The sequence below is a fragment of the Aethalodelphis obliquidens genome, unplaced genomic scaffold (assembly GCF_003676395.1).
Source record: "Aethalodelphis obliquidens isolate GAN/ISIS:26980383/991018 unplaced genomic scaffold, ASM367639v1 scaffold26, whole genome shotgun sequence".
NCBI classification, from domain to species: Eukaryota; Metazoa; Chordata; class Mammalia; order Artiodactyla; family Delphinidae; genus Aethalodelphis; species Aethalodelphis obliquidens.
In genome coordinates this window covers 24,888,533-24,901,483 of record NW_020837970.1, presented here as the reverse complement: position 1 = coordinate 24,901,483, position 12,951 = coordinate 24,888,533, and the positions used below count along the sequence as shown (strand labels likewise).

The following is a 12,951-nucleotide window of genomic DNA, read 5'->3' as shown; positions in this document are numbered from 1 at the left end:
ATAGAATGCATGTGTAATCTTCCAGTATGGAACCCAAAGGCGCAGTGATACATAATGAGAGTAACAAAAAGATCTGATTAAGAAGGTATAGTCTATCTTCAATAAAACACCATAAATCATGCCAAAAGATAACTTGAGTAGTTTAAATTGGATAATCCTTCATGATAGATTGATAGGGAAAGTGAAGGAGAAAAGAGAATGATAAATTCTAGATATTTGCATTTTATGACCCATACCCCTCACCCCTGCCCCAGGGTTCACTTATTTTTTGTTTATTGCTGTTGGGAATGGATCTCTTAATCCAGAGCTGCGAGTGCCAAACACTAAGGCCTCCAGTGATTCCCTACTGTACCAGGGTCACAGCCCCCAACACTGCATCCACTCGCTCTAATTTGATGCCTTCCATGTGCTGTTTGCCACATTTACTTTTAGGAATCAAAGATGTGAATAGTACGTGGTTCTTTTGACAGAGCTCGCTGGCCAGAGGGGAGGAACCTGAGTGTTAAACTGGATTTGCACGTGATGTAACGCTGAGAAACACCAAGTCCTCTGAGGCCCACAGCATCCCAGAGGCAACAACTGCACTGGACATCAAGGGCAGAGTCCTGGAGGAGAAGCCCAGCTGGACTGGTCTGAATGCCTTACTGTACTTCATCTTGGCCTATTATCCTGTTCTTTACCCCCTCCCTTGAATTAAATAAAAGCAATGTTTTGGGGGTCCTGCAACATTTGTTCCCTTTCAAGACTGTCACCCACGGTCCCCCGCTAAGAGCTCCGTGCCATGGCCTCACCTAGTGTTTCCCCCTGAGGTGCCCTATCCTGTTGGCTTCCAGGTCTTCATTTAACTGTTGTCTCCCTGTAGCCACTTGTCCTAAGTGAGAGGACCACATACATTATTATCTAAGCTGGGCCACTCTTAGAAGTGAAAGAGGCACAGTTAACAGCTGCGCCAGGACTGCCCCTGGCAGACAGGTCCAGTCTGGCCCCCTTCCCAGGAACAACTTCTTCCCCCGCCACTGGATGAGGGTCTCTCTCCTCCAGATCTTGCCCGACCCCTGACTCACATCATCTGTTCTGTAAGATGATCTTCTGAGCCCCTGTCTTACACCCATGACAAGACTGTCAAGTGCCGGGAAAAGTCAAAGGTTTGGGAGTCAAGGCCTTGGTCCTGTGTCTCAGAAACAGTTTCCTTAATTGCGAGTGAGGGAGAGTAATTCCACATGGCTTCACTGCAATCAGGAATCAGATCAGATCAGCCCACCAGGATGAAGTAATGTGTAACTGATTACAAACGACTCAAGGGCAGTGAAGGTGTGTCCTCAGAAGATTCCCCTGAGCTGCACAGACAGCATCGGCTACACACCGGCCCAGAGACCCTGCCCCACAGCCCAGTTCCTCCAGATTTTGACACATGCCATAGGCACACTCAGCTTGACCCAGCCCCTGCACAGCTGAAGTCCCGGGCTTCGGGGGAGGACCAGCACCCCGCCCCCATGTCTTGTCCCTGTCAGTCACCACTTCCTATGCTCTCCTTCCTCTGTACAGATGGCCCACAGCCTGGGTAGGCAGTGGAGATCCCACAGGGACCACACAGCAGGCTGAGAGGGGGGCAGCGTGAGGGCTGACCTTGGCCTCTCCCTTCCCTCAGGAGGCTCCTGAGGATGACTGAACTCCCCATTGAATTCCTGTCTCACGTATTTATTACACAGACCCTTACAGCTGAGTTGGCTCCATGTCTGATATCACGAAGATCAATAAGCTCAACTCCCAAAGCCAGGCTCTTGGGCTGGCTGGGTCTTGCAGCCCTCAGGGTGCAGGGGGTGGGGGACTCCATGGGCTGCCCTGGCGCCACAGGTAGGAAGAGACTCTTGCCGGGGCAGCCCTGGATACAAAGCTATCCCTAGAAAACCCAGCTGGCTGCAGCGCCCAGATCTCTGTTTGAAATTCTACTCTAACTCTCACCCAGCAGTTTGCATTTTGTCATTCCACGCTGGCTGGCAAGGGATTTGGTCCAGGAAAATTCGGTTGTCGGATGCTGAGAAAAGATCAGCAAGAAGCGATGTATGAAAATCCCCCAGCGGCTCTGAAACTGGGAGGAGACAGGCTCACGCCTTCCAGAGGGCAAGAAAAAAAGGCTGAGACAGAGTGGCCAGAGAAGGTCTGAAAGTGGAGTTAATTCTCAGGAAGCGAGAGGAATGATTCCACTTTGTCTAACTTGTAGAAAAATAAAACACAAGAGCTCTAAAAGCACAGCTAGAGGCAAGTACATCACACTCCAGAGTCAAGCATGCCCTGCTGGGTAACCTCGGGCAAGTGGCTGAACCTCTCCAGGCACCAGTTTCCTGCCCTGAGAAACGTGGATGCTAACACAGACTTTGAAGCCACCCAGCCCTTTGCAGAAAGAGTGGAGCAAAGCAGGGGCACTAAAGGTCGGCTAGTGACAGTCCATGCTGTGCAGAAAGGCTGGGCTCCAAGTCAGTATGAGGCAGCCGGGTCTCTGGGATCCCAGCAGCTGAATGAGGATGCACGTCCACGTGTCCTCCGTCCCCTGATTTTACCAAGATGCTGGAGGAAATGACAGAGTTCAAACACGTCCACTGCCGTAAGCTGGGAGGAGTGTGCAAGCAGAGAAGAACAGATAATAACTTCCAGACAAATAACCATGGGATGGGAATCAGCTGCTAGCAAGTCAAAAGGAGAATATGAATTAGGATTTTGACAGTTATTCAGAGCAAAAAAGGAAATGAAATTCTACCAAGAGGCTCAGAGGCTCTCCTGTCTCATTCAAAGTAAAAGCCAAGACCTGGGAGACTTGGGCAGCACCTCGAGTGTCTCTGAGCCTCTCCCCTGCCACTCCTGCCACCCTGGCCCCTTCTGCTCCGAGGACAGATCTAGATGACACGTTCCCGCCTCAGGTTGATCAAAAAAAGATACATTTTAAAAAGATAAAATCATGATACTTACACAAATATAAAATGAACATGTGTCAAAGATTTTTTTTTTTTTTTTTTTTTTTGCGGTACGCGGGCCTCTCACTGTTGTGGCCTCTCCCGTTGTGGAGCACAGGCTCCGGACGCGCAGGCTCAGCGGCCATGGCTCACGGGCCCAGTCGCTCCGCGGCATGTGGGATCTTCCCAGACCGGGGCACGAACCCGTGTCCCCTGCATCGGCAGGTGGACTCTCAACCACTGTGCCACCAGGGAAGCCCCAAAGATTTTTTTTTTTCAGTCATTAGGTAATGAGGGCAACAGCAAGGCATCAAAGACCAATTCTAAGGAGCAACCAAAGAGCAGACATGGACACTGGTGACCAGGAATGCTGACTCCGTCTATTCACAGAAGAGTCCACCAGACAGAATCCATTTGCTTCTCTATGGACTGGAATTATCTCCACCACTACTGGTTCTAGAACTTACAAAGGTGAAAGGTAAGTCAAAGACCATGACCTACTGACTCTACTAGAGCATCTGATAACCTAGAGGGTGCAGGTGACCTCACACGGAGATGTCATAGACGCCTACTCATCTTTCTCTCCTTCACCATTTTATTTATTTTATGATGATGATGTTTTGCATTTCAAAGCCTTTCACAACCTTTCCTGACAGGCCTGTGCACCTGTTCTTTCTGCCAAGAGCATTTGCCTCCCTGATGCTCTGACTTCTTCCACAGCCTCCCTCTAGCCATTCTGCTGGTCTCACACCCCACCTCTGGCTCCAGCACATGTGAGGCTCTCTCCCCAATTATCAAAGCCCCAAAAACCTGGGGCTGATCATGAGCGCATGATGCATGCTCTCCCCTCCCTCTCTCCCTTCCCCTAGAGGGCTGTCTATCTTGATCGCTGCGATGTCCTCAGATCCTAGAACACTGGGTGATAACAGCATGTAAGCCTTCATTAAATATTGGTTGAGTGAAGAGACAAACAAAAACCAAACATCAACAGTGGCAGGGGTGAGAAGGGGGAGGTTTGGATGGACAAGGTTGGCAGGTTCCACTCACTTCCTAAAAACTGCTCCGCCCTCTTCTCATCTCACCTTATCTACAAACAGCCTCCCTCCAGGTTAGGTCAGAAGATTTGATAATGCAGATGGTATCACAGCACACCCTAAAGCCTCCTTCTCTAAGATCCAAAGCTGAAAATTACCTTTGCTCAACTGGAGTTTCCTGCCATAACAAGAGCTACCACTGACGTCCTTTCAGTGATGCCTCCTGCCCTGACCCCCACCCCCAGACCAGCCACGGCTGTGTGATGGGCCTGGGAGCATCAACCTGGGAACCTCCTTGTGAAGCCAATAGCAGCGACAGCACTGAGTCTAAGGGATTCACTCCCTAAGATCCCATCCCACACGCGGACCACTGTGATACCATGACAACGCATGCTGCCCAGGGGAGCAACTGCCACTCACAAGGATGCAGGTCCCAGCTGGTCTCTGTTACCTTTGCCACCTGCCTGCCTCCTCCACTTTGCCTGAGTCCCAAGATGCTTTCCCATCACTCACATCACTGCTGCCCTTCCCCCAGGAGCTGGGATTGGACCTCCAATCAGGCCAAGGTGAAGACGACTAGAACTTCAGTGGGCCACTCACCTGCACTGAGCTGACGATGCTGACAGCTGTCCTGCCCGTGCCTGAGGCCCTGACAGCTGCCCATGCCAAGAATCGGCAGCCCTGACCGAGGCTCTGGTTTGTGCATGGGACAGGCAAACAGAATGATACCCCTGGAAGCAGCTGTCAATCTAGGACAGAAGGCAGTTGGCAGATAAACATCCCGGACGTCCCCGGTGGGAATGGGCCCTGCTGCCCACAGCAGTAGCTTTTTGACGCATCCTATATTGGTTTCCCTCCCTCCCTGGTCTCACGTCCTCTCTCAGACAATGTGCACTTGAATCCTTGTCTTGATTTCTAAGGGAATTTAAGACACTTGGGAAGAGAATAAATTCTATTTCACTGATCAGCACAATTACAAGCCCTCTTGGGCTGGATCACACTGCACGCACTGCCCTCTCCCCAGGGTCTGCCATCAGCCACAGGGTCAGGGAACATGTGACAGAAAGAGGGCTAGAGCCAGAAGCCTGCAGCCTCAGAGCCAGACAGGTGCCTGCAGACGTGCAAATGTGGTTTTGCACAGCCTGTAAGAAAGAGATGGTTGACACCCCTCGCTGTCCTAAAAATACAGAGCCAACAAAAACATCAGCAAATTACCTTCATCAACAAAGCTTCCATTATTGTCATGGGATTTTCTGAAGAAACAGCTCAAGAACTGAGAAGCCTGGAGAGGCTGAGGCAGCCGCCCATGGTTGCACAGTGCAGGAGTGGCCAAGACATTGCTGGAGCTCAGGCTTTCCTCTGAAAATCGATGCTGATACCAGCCAGGCCTTTCATTCCGCCCACAGGCATTGTAGCTTTTCCCTTGGTCAGTCTCTTGCATGACTCATTCTGAGGGAAGCCAGCCACCACACCAGGAGGACATGCAATCCATTAAGAAGCCCATGTGCATAAGAATTAAGGCTCCCGGGCGTCCCTGGTGGCGCAGTGGTTGAGAGTCCGCCTGCCGATGCAGGGGACATGGGTTCATGCCCCGGTCCGGGAAGATCCCACATGCCGCGGAGCGGCTGGGCCCGTGAGCCATGGACGCTGAGCCTGCGTGTCCGGAGCCTGTGCTCCGCAACGGGAGAGGCCACAACAGTGAGAGGCCCGCATACCGCAAAAAAAAAGAATTAAGGCTCCCAACTGAGGGCCAAAATCAATTTGCCAGCCATCTGGGTTGTTGGGATGCCCCAGTCAGGCTCCTCGCTGACTGCTGCCCCAGCCAGCACTGGGCTGAAACTTCACGAGACCTGGAGTCAGAGCACCGGGCTGGACCCCTCCCCAAATCCCTGACCCACATTGAGGGGGGGAAGTCACAAGGATTCTTATTTTAAATTTTGGAATGATTTGTTCTGCAAAGACAGGGACTGCAATAAACACCATTTGTCCCAGTTAGGATTGGTTGGGGTTCCTTTACCTGATGGTTCGTATTTTTTATAATTTCTGGAAAATTCCCAGCCATTATTTCTTTAAACACTGCTTTTCCCTCATTTTCTCTATTAGTTCTATCTTGGACTCCAATTAAACATTTTAAGGACATCTCACTCTATTCTCCAAGTCGCGACATTTCTCTTTTCATCTTTTTGCATCCCTTTGCTACATTCTGTGTAAATGACTTAAATGTGCCTTCCAGTTCACTGATCTTCTCTTTATTTGTGAACCATCTGCTATTCAACCTATTACACGTTTCAAATTGATCTATAATTTACAAGAAGAAAGCACAGATTTTTGGTGTGTGGTTCACTGAATTTTTTTTTTTTTTTTTTTTTTTTTTTGCTGTGTTGGGTCTTCATTGCTGTGCGTGGGCTTTCCCTAGTTGTGGCGAGTGGGGGCTACTCTTCGTTGCAGTGCACGGGCTTCTCATTGCGGTGGTTTCTCTTGTTGCAGAGCATGGGTTCTAGGCACGCAGGCTTCAGCAGTTGTGGCTCGCAGGCTCTAGAGTGCAGGCTCAGTAGTTGTGGCACGCAGGCTTAGGTGTTCTGCGGCATGTGGGACCTTCCTGGCCCAGGGATCGAATCAATGTCCCCTGCACTGGCAGGCGGATTCTTAACCACTGCGCCGCCAGGGAGGTCCTGGTTCATTGAATTTTGATGCAGATTACATTCATGTGACCATAATCGCCATGAAGTCAAGATACAGACACTCCCATTATCTCAGAAAGTTCCCTCATGCCCCTTTCCAGTCAAATGTCCCTCCCAGAGGCAACCATTTTATTGATTTGTATCCCCTATTCTAGAACATCAATAAGCGTAATCATACAGAAGATAAAAACCAAAAAAGGGGAGGAAATCGTAACAAGCCATCCACAGTTGCTACTCACTTTGAGCAAGACTGTGTTCAGACAAATCCTTGAACTGCAAGCTTAAAGTAAAGCAGAACAAAGTAACCAAGAAACCACTGGGCTCAGCATCTAGCAGGGATGGTTGTATCAGTGCCCGTCCTCTCCTCAGAGCCACCCAGCCAGCTGGCCAGCAGTGGTAACTTGTTCACCATCCCTCAGGGAACTAAAGCAGTGCATCCCAGAAATGATGCAGAGATGGCTGTTTTGCAGTGACCCAGCCTCTTCAAAGCACAGGAAATGTATTCTATCTCAAAAACCACGTGGGGCTCGCACTTGGACTACAAAATTGAGCTGGAATAGAAGCCGAAATGTAACATACTTGTTGGTGATATTTCCCCCTGACCTGAATCAATGCTCTCTTCCAAACCACAGCTCACACAGAAGGACGGCACGTCCCCTCCTCAAGGAAGCACGCCCAGCCCCATCACACACACATAATGAACTATCACATGCACCCACTGAGGAAACGTACTATTCTGAGACCCTCTGGCTGGTGGAAAGCATCAAGTTCAACATCTCTCAAAATCCTCCATAACAGAATAGTATCGGAAGGTTAGGATCTTACTGAATTCAGGCCTGTTTTTGCTACTTCCTGTGTCAGTTTCTGGACTCAGTCACCCAGTCTCACATTTTCCAGGCTGCCAATATGATTTCTCTCCTTCCTTTCTTCCCTTTGCTGTCCTTAGCGGCACTGGCATCACAAAGATCATCCCCTTTGCTCCTCCTCACACCTGGGTCCTCCCTCCGTGCTTCCATCTCATCTGTGCACAAATATTAGTCAGGTGCTTTCCAGGTGCCCAGGAGAGGGGGCAGAACCTGCGTGCTACTGGGCACAGGAACGCCCTTCTAGGAGATCAGGTGACAGAGAGAGGTGTCTGGAGCCAAAGGGGTGTCGAGTTGAGGTCTGGGGGCAGAGAAGGGTGACTGTCCCGTGCCGAGAGGGGGCACGTGTAAACAGTGGGAGTCGGGGCACATCCCTGAGCTGATGGACAGCAGGTGGAAGAGGAGGCTGCGGGGTTGGGGGTGGCGGGGGGCCCACACACAACTGCGGCAGGAGGAGTGGCAGCGGAGGGAGGCTAGCCCATGGAGGCAGGGATAACGGTGTCACCCTGCGTCTCCCCCTCCTCCTAGCCCCACAGGGTGCCCTGAGCTGAGTGCTCCTTCATTATGCGCATCTGTTTTGGTCCTTCCAATCCTCCCAGTCTTTACTCTGACCTTCCTGTGTCATCACTGTCCCCTCTCAGCCTGGACAGCTGGTCTCCCCAGGGCAGCCTCCCCGCCTCCCTCCCTGGTGCCCTGGATAAGGGAACAGCTGATTTCTCCTCCCTCCTCCAGGCTGCGCCCAGATCTACTCTGCCCAACAGGACCACCAGGTAAAGGGCTGACTGGTTTCTCACGCTCAGTCCCTAAGGGCCCCGGAGCTCCCACTTCCTGCCTCTCCTGTGTTGCCAGGCCACGTGGAAGACCTTCGGGGAGGGAGGAGACAGCCGAGCTGGCACAGGTGCAGCCCCGGCTGAGCCCCCACCCACGGCACCATCACCACCACTGCCAGCCCTGGCGGTGCATCCCCACATCCCAGCTCATCTGAGCCCCGGCCCATTGCCTTCCGCCAGCATCTCACGGAGCAGACAAGCAGCCACGCGGGCCCAGCCAGCCCACAGCATGGCAAGAAATTATCTGCGCTGTGTTTTTTCCTTAAGCCACTAAGCTCAGGGTCAGTTGTTAATTTGTTAAGCAGCAAAAGATAACTGGCGCCGTGTCTACGACTGGCTTCAATATCTTCCGTAACCTGCTTAGCCCTCGCTGTGCTCACGTGGCGGCGCAGCCATATAGTTAGCAGTTACTTCAGGTAAAAAATCCTATATCTCGTTTCTCGGAAGAAAACTAACGCAGAAGAGGAGGCAGCCTCTACAGATCCCGTGGCAGAGGCTGGCAGACTCATTCAACAGGGAAACGGGACTGAGAGGCAGGAGGATGATGGCTATTTGGAGCTTCAGGGGATACAGGAGAGGAAGAAGGGGAAGCATTATTCCTGGGGGCCGGGTCCCAGGTGTCATCCATCAGGCGGAGACCGCTGTATCTTTGCTCCTTGAAATTCAGGTATGTATAGAATACTTGGTAACTCTTCATTAGCCAAAATATTAGGAACTCCAAACATTTTTTTTTTTTTTTTTTTTGGTATGCGGGCCTCTCACTGCTGTGGCCTCTCTCATTGCGGAGCACAGGCTCTGGACATGCAGGCTCAGCGGCCATGGCTCGCAGGCCCAGCCGCTCTGCGGCATGTGGGGTCTTCCCGGACCGGGGCATGAACCTGTGTCCCCTGCATTGGCAGGCGGACTCTCAACCACTGTGCCACCAGGGAAGCCCCAGAACTCCAAACATTTTATTTATTGGGGTTTAAGGTCTTACAGATAAGCCATAAGACCCATCTCTTAAAGCCTCATTCTTAAGATTCTACCATTTTATCATATTTATTCTTGATTTCAGATAAAAAAACTGAATTGAGAATAATGGAAAACATTATTGGTATTTCTTTTTTAAATTGTCAAACCCGTCTTACTTGAAGCAGAAATCCTCATCATCAGGCCTGTGAGCACACGACTGCCATTAGTGAATGTTTACTCTTTGCCAAGTACCACCCAAGCATGCCACGTACATCTGCAGTCATCCTTCCAAACTCTGCGAGGCTGGCATTTCCCCCACCGGGCAAAGGAGGAATCTGAGACTTACAGACATAGTAAACATTATGGTTAAGATTTACACCTAGACTTGTTCAATCCTAACCCTTTGTCCTTAAGCAGTCAACGGCAATGCCCCTGTAATAGGCTGAATTGTGTTCCCCCAAAAGTCATCGGTTGAAGTCCTAATCCACATGCCCAAGTATCTCTGAGCGAAACTGTATTTGGAGATAGTCTTTAAAGAGGTAACTAAGTTAAAATGAGGTCACTAGAATAGGCCCTAATCCAACATGACTAATGTCTTTATAAGAAGAGATGAGGACACAGACACACACAGAGGGAAGACCTTGTGAGGACATAGGGAGAAGGTGGCCATCTGCAAGCCAAGGAGAGAGGCCTCAGGAGAAACCAACCCTGCAGACACCTGCATCTGGGACTTCCAGCCTCCAAGAGAAAATAAATTTCTCTGCGAAAATAAATTTCTGTTGTTTAAGTCATCCAGTCTGCGGTATTTTGTTCTAGCAGCCCTGGGCAACTAACATAGCCACCCCCAGGAAACAGATGAGCCAAGGAGAAGGCATGGGGACTCCTGTGCTTCTACTCAGTTGGGATCACTTACTCTGACCTGAGACATCTTTCAAAGCTCAGCTGCCTGAACTAATTTAAGAAACTGAAGAGTGGCAGCAAATCATAAGAGGTGTAGTCTTCTAGAGACAGGCCCAAGGATTCAAATGAAATGTGATGTCAGTAAGAAAGAAAAACAATTAAAAGGGAAAACAAGACTTGGAATACCCAGCCTTCTGGAAGGAGCCAGTGCAGGACAAACACATCAGCTGGTCCCGGGGAGATGACCGTGGGCAGTGGCCGATGGCGGCACTGTTTCCTGAGTCAGGAAGGTACTCGGCTTCCTTCTTGTCCAGGTGGGACCAGAGGCAGCAGCCATCACTAGGAAATATCTTTCTTGTATATTAAGCTGGTTATCCCATCCCAAGCCTTATTAGAAAGAAAGGCGCTGGGTTCCCTTTTGTGACTATGTAGTTTAGCAAATAATTTAATGCTTCTAGAAATTTACCCTACCTGGATATCTGCCTTCTGGGCTTCCACTCTACAAATCAGACAGCTTTGGATGACTAATGAATCCTTCCTTTCCTGACCTCAGGAGAAGGACTACATTTATTAGAACATGACTGCTATCTGTCTGTCTTCTGTCAGGTACAAGCTTCTGAGTGTGGCTAGAGATGACAGTCTCCTGTGCTCAGCTGCCCCACAGGGCTCTCCCAATGCCCAAAGGACACTGCATCAAATGAGGACCTGGGTCCCAGAAAGTGGACCCCAGCCATGTGTCCCGTTGACCAGAAACTTCTCATGCTGTGACTGTAACTGCTGTCATTCAGGGGCAAAGGTATGGCCACAAGCAAAAATGTCTCAGTGCCAACATGCACACAAGTACCGACACACCTGTAATGCACAGCCCTGTGGACATGGCCGTCGGGGGCAGTGTGCTGGGTGCTGCAGGCCTGCGTGCCAGGACAGAGAACGCTGGACATGGGACAGAGCTGCTTCCTACAAAGCCTCGTGGGGATCCACAGTCCCAAGTTACAGATAATGTACTGGTATTGCTATAAAATACTCAAATATGTTTGATTGTTAAACTCGTCCAAAAATAAACTCATTTTTCTCCTTTGTCCACTGTGCTTACCTGTTGTAGAGGAGAATGTCTGGCTTCCAAATCTGGCCATCTGGGAAACGAACCGTCTTCACGCCTGGATACTCTGACATATTCCACTGTAAATAGTGATCCATCCAAGACTGACAAACACAGAGGGCGGCATTAGCAGCACTTTGCTTCCTTGCCTGCTAATATATCTCATAAGAGATTATTAGATAAGTTCAAAACCAAAAAGAGTTCCAGACACTTATTTACATAATTGAGTTGCTATCTGTAAAATATATGGAAACTGGGAATTAAATAACCCCTTACAAAATGACCATGAATAGCAAAAAAATCACATTTAAGATCCTGCTGTCACCATGACCACAGTCAGAGGGTAGCATTAAAGTTAATTCCAGTTCACTGAATGCCCCCAAGCCTTCCCCTCCCATAGCAGATGGGTTTTTTCCTAGCCAAATAAAGAACTGTCTTGCCTTCAAAGTTTTCCATTGTAAAGACACTTTGGACAAATAAATTCATTATTTCAATTAGAACAAGAACCAAGCTGGAAAAATGAAGAATATTTATTTCCATGAAACAACTTCGTGCAGCTGTGGGGGTACCTCTCAGAAATTTCTAAGGCACTGTTTTTGGATTTGAATTATTATTTTCATGTAGGAATAGTGCTTCTGACACCACAACTCAAAAATGCAAACATGGGTGTTGGCAGTAAAACAATGAATCAGCACATGAGGGTACAGGAAATATTTATAAACACGTGAACACAGGTGCATCTCTTTGGGGCTAGGCCTGAAATTGGCTCTTGAGGGGTCTTTGTGAGATGAAGGCCCATGTCTGGGGTCCTCTGCGCCAGGACTATGCACCCCAGAGCTACCTGGGGTCCACTAGCTCTGTAAAGACTGCCCAGGTAGGACCCCACCTGAACTGCTGGACAACCAGCACCACCCAGCCAGGACCGCAGGGCTGCTGGGTTTGGACTCATCAGCTCCTACAGGTGTGCATAATCAGAGCAGACCCAGTAAAGGCCCCCATCCTGTATTCAGTCCCCCTGGGGCCACCTGCTCTGGAGCTCAAACTTTCTCAGATTAAAAGGGTATGTGATGCAACACCCCAAGCTGGTCCAGGGACAACTCCCTATAATCAATCATTATTTCTGCAGCAAAACATGCATATTTTTACTGAGAAAATAAACGCATATCAATATCAGTTTGATGTAAAGTTATAAAAACAAAAACAAACAAACAAACCAAAAATCCTGTCATGTTCAGAGTTGCTGAGATTTGAGAATTGCAGCCAAGGGGCTGTGGGTCTAGAGCTACTGAAACTTGCAGCAAGGGTCAAAGGGCATGTCCCAGAGATCCCACCATCCTCTGGAAAGGGCAGGCAAGCATCCCAGTTCTGGGTCTACCTGAAGTCAGGCAAGAAGGAATATGCAGGCAAGTAACAGCATTTCACAGCCATGGACCATGGAAAGGAGGGTGTATTGCTACCTAACGTGCTGAAGTATCATCTGGGGCATTTAGGATAGAGACCCACCAGGCCGATGTTTCTAATTAGACATGTGCAGCTGGGGAGGGTCTCTCCCACCCTCACCCTGCTGTGACAGGACAGCACAGCACCCAGAAAGAGCCAGACCTGTTCGAGCGGTTTTGCAGGAAGGCCTGGGTACCAGCCATGC

At 49.7% G+C, this 12,951-nt stretch overlaps 1 protein-coding gene across 1 annotated transcript in view; it reads right to left on the bottom strand.

The window, feature by feature from the left end:
• CHRNA7 (cholinergic receptor nicotinic alpha 7 subunit) overlaps positions 1–12,951 on the bottom strand; it is a 121,323-nt gene that overhangs the window by 51,325 nt on the left and 57,047 nt on the right. The window contains exon 4 of the mRNA XM_027123748.1: positions 11,301–11,410. Coding sequence (XP_026979549.1) covers positions 11,301–11,410 — 110 coding nt within the window. The remainder of the gene's footprint in view (positions 1–11,300; positions 11,411–12,951) is intronic.